Consider the following 7,272-nt stretch of genomic DNA (forward strand, 5'->3'; position numbering starts at 1 on the left):
GACATATTTTTTTCCTTCCCAGGAATCAAGTGGGGGAGGGTGTCCAGCGCATCCAGGCTGTGCAGAGAAATATATACACAGCATATCATTTTGGTTCCTGAATCAGGATTAGACTCAGCGAGAGCTTCTGGAACCTCTGTGGCCACAGCCGTAGGACTCTGAGTATTTGATGAATAGGACCCTCAGTCTTCTACTGTGTGAAGAGCTATTGGTTTCAAGTAGCCCAATGTTATCCACTTGTAGCATTAATTCTTCAGCTGACACTGTTGCTACTCATAGATTATTTGTATAGTTGTAAGCATTACCCAAACTCAAGTCATAATTTCTGTTCACTAGAATAACCCAGGTTTTACAAGCAACATGATAGCAATGAAAACCAACAAATATGGGAAGCAACAGCAGTATGGTTCTTGTATTTGCAAAAAAAAATGCAGTATTGTGAATGGATAGCTTTTAAAATCTTTTTTTCTTCAAAAATAATTGTCATCAGACATTTATTTTTCAACGACAAGTTGTGTCCTCAGTCTCAATTGGTGTCTCATTTCACCTTGCACAAAACCAAATTAATATGGTTCTTTGCAGAAATTCTTCAAATTTGAAAAAACTGAAAAGAAGGTTCTGTTGAGTGAGAACAAGATACATATGGTATTTATAATGACAATATGTTCTTTTAGAAAGAAGATAACCATCTGTATAATAAGGAGGCTGCTGGTCCTCAACCTTTGTAGATGATTTTCCAGTTTCTAAAGTTGTGTCTATTAGACTGCAAAAAGTTGGAAGCATATCAGACGCGGCTGTGCTCTGTCATACACACAAGAACACACAGGTGCATGTGCGCGCGCACACACAGAGTGTCATTTCAAAATGCTGTTCCAAATATATAGTGCCTATGAAGTCTTTCTTTATTATTTGTAGTAGAATTACCAGGGCTGTCTTACATGATGATATATTGTAAATGGTGACAAATTCTGACCATTAAAAAAGGTAATCAAAACACTGAACTCTCACTTGATGAAATCTATGCCCCAGAACAAGAGCCCCTGTAATAAATTTTTGCCACTTATTTAGACCTACATGAAGTCCTCTCTTCCTTCAAGCTTTTCTAGAGAGAATTTGATTCAAGTTTTAATATAGGAATTTTTGTTTCAAAAATGCTAAGTATGGGTATTTTATATAATCTAGTTGTCTGCTACATTCGTACAGATAGGGAGCCCTTGTCTTTCTATATATTTCAGATAAGTGCACACACGTTGCTTCATATCTTGCATGTGTTAAATGCTCACCAAGTATTTTGAGGGTTGAAGTTTTGCTGATGGATATATGTATGTACAGATTGAAGAAAATATTTGAGATTTTTATCCAAAATCTGAAAAACTAGTTTTACAACCTATCAGTTGAGGGTCTTCCAGAAAATCAGAATTGCTAATGAGTAAATCACAGCTTGGCACTTGCTGGAAATGTTGGATCTGTTGTAAATATGTGCCATAGCTATTAAGCAGAAGTCCTGTAAATGCAGTGGTTTTCAAAAAATCTCATGCCATGCTATGTAAGAGCTACCACATGCAAGGATAGCCTTGGCAAATTAAGCAACTCTTCAAAACCTCCCCAAGCAAAATTTCAGTTGGGTAACTGAGCATTTCCAGAAGAATGAAAAATATAGTTATGAAGTTGCCCTGGCAAAACTATTTCACTGCACTTTCAACTGAAGATTTATATCAGCAGGCCAGTGACACAACTCAATATTCGTATCTGTTCATGCATGATTCACACTTCAGACAAAATCCTGCACTCTTTACTCAGACCTATCTCCTGGGAGTCAGCATGGGGAGAGGTGCGTGAGCAAAGAAGGAGAATCTGTTCCTTTGGAGTAGAGTTCTTTGATTCCCTGAGCAAAGTACTACACATGCATCCCTGCCTGGAAAGCAGAGCAGGCAGCTGTATGGTTTCCCACTGCAATATGAGTAACAGTAACCTCTGTAAAAAAGGAAAACACCTATGCAAGCAGGTTCATTTTGTGTCCATGGAAGAGTGCGGAAGCCTTTCTAGCAACTCAAAGGGGCATCAACTGAAAAGTAGTATCATTATAATTGCCAATGGTTTTCTTATTTTATTTTATAGCCATACTCAGTTTATGTAATGATCAAGGGTCTGTCACCAAGAGGATGGAGGATGTTTTTTAACACAGTTCTATTCAATAAAAAAAAAAAAAAAAAAAAGAGGAATCTCTGTTCAGTTAGCTCTTAAAGTGGAATCTAGCACATCTCAAAGACTTAGGGACGAGGAATAAAATATAAAATTTTATTAAATTCTCTTAATTCCTGCTGACTCATGACTTGCAAACTGTTACTCAGGCTGTAGCATCACTATGTGCTTTTTACAAATATCTGTCTTATCATAGAAGTATGTATATGGAATGATAGCTATTTTCTATATTTGGATACTTCACCTTTATACTTCATTTAGCCAATGCTATTCCATAGACCTGAAATATTTTCATGTTATGGTTCCAGTAGGCCAGTACACTGCTGCTGTCTTTGGACTGCAGTGCAATAGTACAACAGCACATTGGAAGAAACAGAGGATCTAGTGCTGCAAGATCACCTGGAAAAACATAGAAAACTATGATCCCAATACTGTTCAGACTTTCTTTTCTGAACTATGATTCTCAGAGGTAAATTAAATTAGTAGAAGGTTCACAAGAGTCCACCTCAAAACCCTTGTTTGTTTTCTTATTTCCTGTGAATGCATAATTACACCATATGACAAGTACCTTAATTCTAAAATAGAAAAGGAAATCCCTTAGAAATGCATCTCAGCAAGATTTAATCCTGCTTCAGTCATTAACAATATGATATTAAACTGTTACTTTTCATTTTCTGTAACATACCACCATTTCAGATGCTGTTTTATGAAAAACCAGTGGGTGTCAATGGAAAAGACTTCCAAGCTACTGACACTGAGGCAGAGTATAATGGGCAGTTATGTAATATTCCCATGCCAAAATACTCGCAGCACAATCCTTCTGTGGTTGAGTGTTGAAAAATCTCTTAATCTGTTTCAACTGAAAAAACAAGACATTGAAAGTATTATGTTCTCTTTTGTTTTACTTTTCCATGTAAATAGTGCTGGCAGTGGACAAAAACACATTCATCTCAATCTGGGAAAGCAGAGATTACCAAAACAGAAAGGAAACGTATAGTGTAAAAGATTTAATGCTCAAACTGTTCCTACCAGCACTGCACACTTCAGCTCTCTATGCCAACAGATCCATGAAATAGCATATCAGTACATATGAGAAATGTGTTATATAGAGATCCAATTTAACTACCAATAGTGGAACTGCTGGTTCGATCCAAAGTGAGATAACAGCAAAGGGCCACACAAAAGAATCAAAAATAAGAGGTTATTTCAGTCCACCCTTCTTAGCTTGAGGGGATAGTTGTTGGAGTTCAGGGCTTTTTAGTTGGTTTTGTTCATTGTTTTTTTGCTTTGGTTTAGTTTCCTTTGTGTATTTTTAAACATCAAACATGATATGTAGCTCTGTGTGTGTATATATACATATATGAGAACCCAAAGTCAGAGGTACAATAGACATATTTACATGTTTACCACTTGGCAACATTAGAGCACTGAGGGAATGTATTTGCCATTGAAAAAGACGCTGCAAACTCACTTTTAGACTAAAAGTGACAAACAATGAATAGGAAGAGAGAAAGAAGACTGGAAATCTGCTTGAAAAAATCTGTTTGATTCAGATAGAAATCTATCTGAAAATACTTTATTGTTAGTGCATTTTGTTTGAACAGAAAGAAGTGAAATAACAGAACTAGGTGACTCAATCTGAAGTAACATCAACTAAATACTTTCTTCCCTTTAGTATAGTGCATTGTCAAATGGTTACATCTTAGTATTGTGAGAAAACAATGTTTTTCTTATCTATAAAGGAAAAAGCATATAGAGAAAGTAATCCACAATATTGTAGAATTTTATAGAAGCCCTCTGTGCTGGGAAAAACGGCAGCAGGAGAGGTTTCATAACAACATCAACTTGAATCTTGCTGTAATTAGTGCAAAGCCTTGCTTTCAACCACAGTTCTGTTCTGAAGTGAGAGCCTTACATGTGAACCACATTGTGCAAAGTGTGAATTATCTTGTAAAGGCACTGCACATTCAGGGCTGAGTAGTTTTGAGTGGTGTGTTTCCAGTTAATTTCTAATAGAGTGAGTTGGGGAAGGAACTACAGGTGGAAGTTCTCCAGGGTCCTGCAGTTATCTGAAAGGACCTCCATCTTCTTGAAGGTCCGTAAAGTGCACTAATCCAGATGGAAGTGATGAACACTATTCAGGAAAGGTATCATTAGGACACACTTCAACTGCTGATTGAACACAGCACACATGGCACAGAGGGCAAGGTGACATGAGGACTTGTAAGCATCTGGGCTGTCAGTCTGTTTGTTTTGTCTGGGTTTTTAGTTCTTCCTTCTTTTGCTCAAAAGTAGACATTGTAAAACTGGAATGTTTTACTCGGTTGCATGCTGGCCAGCTGTCATCTTTAATACCCATTGCAAAGGTGCGTGAAGAGAGGTGTGTTGTTTTGGTATACTTTTGTTTTTAATGACACATAAACATTGTACTATGCTTTATTATTTCTTGTTCAATAAATAGTCCTGGTATCTCTCTGTTTCATGTCTAATTTTGGAGAGTAGAGCCATACCTGTACCAAGGCTCTCTCAGTTAGGTGGGCATTTTGTTCGTTTAGTAGAAGTAATGCATGATTCCTTTTGCAGTGATGGTTTGAGGGACAAAAAATTTCTTAATTTTATAATATGTATTACAATCTTCTAAACACAAGTAAAAATGTACTGTGATTTATTTATATAAATCTAGTCTGAATAAATAAGTTTTGATCTTAATAAAAACTCTGTAAGAAATTGTGCAATTGTAATTTATTACTATTTTGTATTAAATATATTGAGGTTCAATTCATTATTCAGAAAGCAAACATTTTGGAAATGTTTTAACTTGATTCTTCTCCATAGATGTTTTGTTAAGATAAATAAAGTCAGAGAGACAAAGCTGTTAATATGATAGTTACTTTACAGCATTCAAACACAATTTGGCGGTTTGGATACCTAAAGTTCCTCTTGTTTCATCCCATGGCTACAATCATCATCACAGAAAGATTTTTAGAGACATCAAATATGAATCTCATATATGGGATACTTAGTAATGACAAGAAAATAAGAAACTACAGAAGTGCTTCTACCAAGTGACAGGGTGTTAAATTACCAAAATACCATGGCATGCTAGCAAAATTATAAATCCTGTCAACATCTGACATGTAGCTCAGCGAGGTTCCCAGGGGTCCCCTGGCAGAGCCCAGAAACAAAGGGACAAGAGAACACAGATGTATCTGGTATTGCCACAAAAGCTGCACCTAAAAAGCCTTTTTCTCTCATATTTTTCACAACAACTGAAATTACATATCCATCAGTAATGGTTCTGAATGTGCGCGGCAGATATTTAAGTAAGAGTTTCTCTGTCTCTTTAGGGATAAGCTCAGCCTTTTCTCATTTGGAAAATCTAACTTACTTGCATATACCACATCAATGAAGGACCACTGACACATGAAATGTGGCACAAAACAATAATTTCATGCAACTAAAAAAAGAATTTAACGTAGTTCTATTCTCTTCTCACAATTACTTGGTATCATAGACTCATGGAAAAGAAATGAGAATATGCCTATAGCTTTAAAGTTGATATTATCATTAATAATGGTAACACTTCTTCTACATAGACTCCTGGTTTTCTGCATTACGTACAGGCACCTGCAAAGGAAATGGTGCTCCAGACAGCTGGTGTGCTAGGACAAGAGAGATGGAAGATTAATAAAGGACACATATAAAGGCATTTTGTCCTTGGCAATGAACGTAGTGCTAATTATCCCTCTCTGTGTCCTGTAAGCCACTATCAACTATACTACAGCAGAGGAGGTGTAGGAACTTCAAGATTATTTTTAACGTCTTTCAAAAATACTGTTTTGCGTTTTTCTAGTTCTTTGTTAAAAAACAAGCATAAACCTTTTCCTCTGTCAAAACAGACCCACACATCTCCCTTTTCAAGACACTTTTCCAGCAGAACCATCTTTTAAGCATTTATACGTAGCCTACAGACTTGAAACGAAACTCCATTAAGAATGCAACAGCTGAAAGATTGATTGCAACAGCCTATTAACAAACTGAAAGTGAAAAGCCAAAGGTTGAGAATCCTCACTGAAGAAAAGCCTAATTAATAACAAATAAGACATCCCACATAATGTTAAACCTGAGAAGCCTAGTGATCCTGCGCAGCTAACATCAAGTGAGATGAAAATTAAGGGATATACCTTGTTAATAACAAGCTTTACTGGCAGTTGACTATGACTTTCCACAGGGGGAATGCCTAGCAAGGACATACAACAAATTCTATAATAAAAAAGCACTGAAGTGACAGAACAGGACTGCAAGTGCAAAGCAATGTCCCGGAAGAGCCAAAGGTATTGACCATTGCTGTAAGAAATCACAACTTGGAAAGGAACAGAGATGCAAAACAGAACCAAACCACTGCACCTAAAGACATGATCAAGTTGGCACACATTGTGACTCCAAAAGCAATCTTTCCAGGGAAGGAAATCATGCTCTGTTTTGTACCACAAACTAATTCCATTTCCAGCTGACAATATTGTCACTGAAATTTGACACAGTGGGCCCTAGCACCGGTTTCTGATATAACCAACATGCAAATTCTAAGCAGAATAAAAATACACCTCTGCCTTGAAACAGAAAACAGTCAATTGATGGGGGCTGAATCCTTCCCCTGCATGGCCTGTGCAAATACTCAGTGCTCAGAATTTACATCCAAAATTGTCAAGATCCCAATATTGTTCTTTGTGACAAGAACAAAGTCTATTTCAAACCACTGTTTTTATGACCCTGACTGGTATTCCAGTAGTGTAATTTAAACAGCATCACCTAATTTGCTGTCTATACTTATGCAGTTATCATTTCCAAATTAATTAACCACACATGTAATTTTGGCCCACCACATCATCCAAAAAGTCATGATCTTAAACCACTTAATAACTTGCAAATAACGTTCAATGAATTTATGTCCCAATACAAGCACAAGCTGGAAAATCTGTAAATGTTCCCTAACTTAAGATGTGCCCAAACAGACAGTCTGAGTCAAAGAGCCTGACTAAAGCAGCTTTACTATTAAAGAATCATTTAATA

At 36.6% G+C, this 7,272-nt stretch overlaps 1 protein-coding gene across 2 annotated transcripts in view; it reads left to right on the forward strand.

The window, feature by feature from the left end:
- SYT9 (synaptotagmin 9) overlaps nucleotides 1–4,983 on the forward strand; it is a 72,783-nt gene extending 67,800 nt beyond the window's left edge. Inside the window, exon 8 of one of the 2 annotated variants that reach the window (XM_054068338.1) lies at nucleotides 23–4,983. Coding sequence is in view for 1 of the 2 variants with exons in the window: in XM_054068339.1 (XP_053924314.1) it covers nucleotides 23–112 (90 nt within the window). In the remaining variant the exon portion in view is untranslated. The remainder of the gene's footprint in view (nucleotides 1–22) is intronic. The other variant, XM_054068339.1, reaches the window with a different exon arrangement.
- The last annotated feature ends 2,289 nt before the right edge of the window (nucleotides 4,984–7,272 follow it).

The sequence above is a fragment of the Cuculus canorus genome, chromosome 5 (assembly GCF_017976375.1).
Source record: "Cuculus canorus isolate bCucCan1 chromosome 5, bCucCan1.pri, whole genome shotgun sequence".
Classification (NCBI taxonomy): Eukaryota; Metazoa; Chordata; class Aves; order Cuculiformes; family Cuculidae; genus Cuculus; species Cuculus canorus.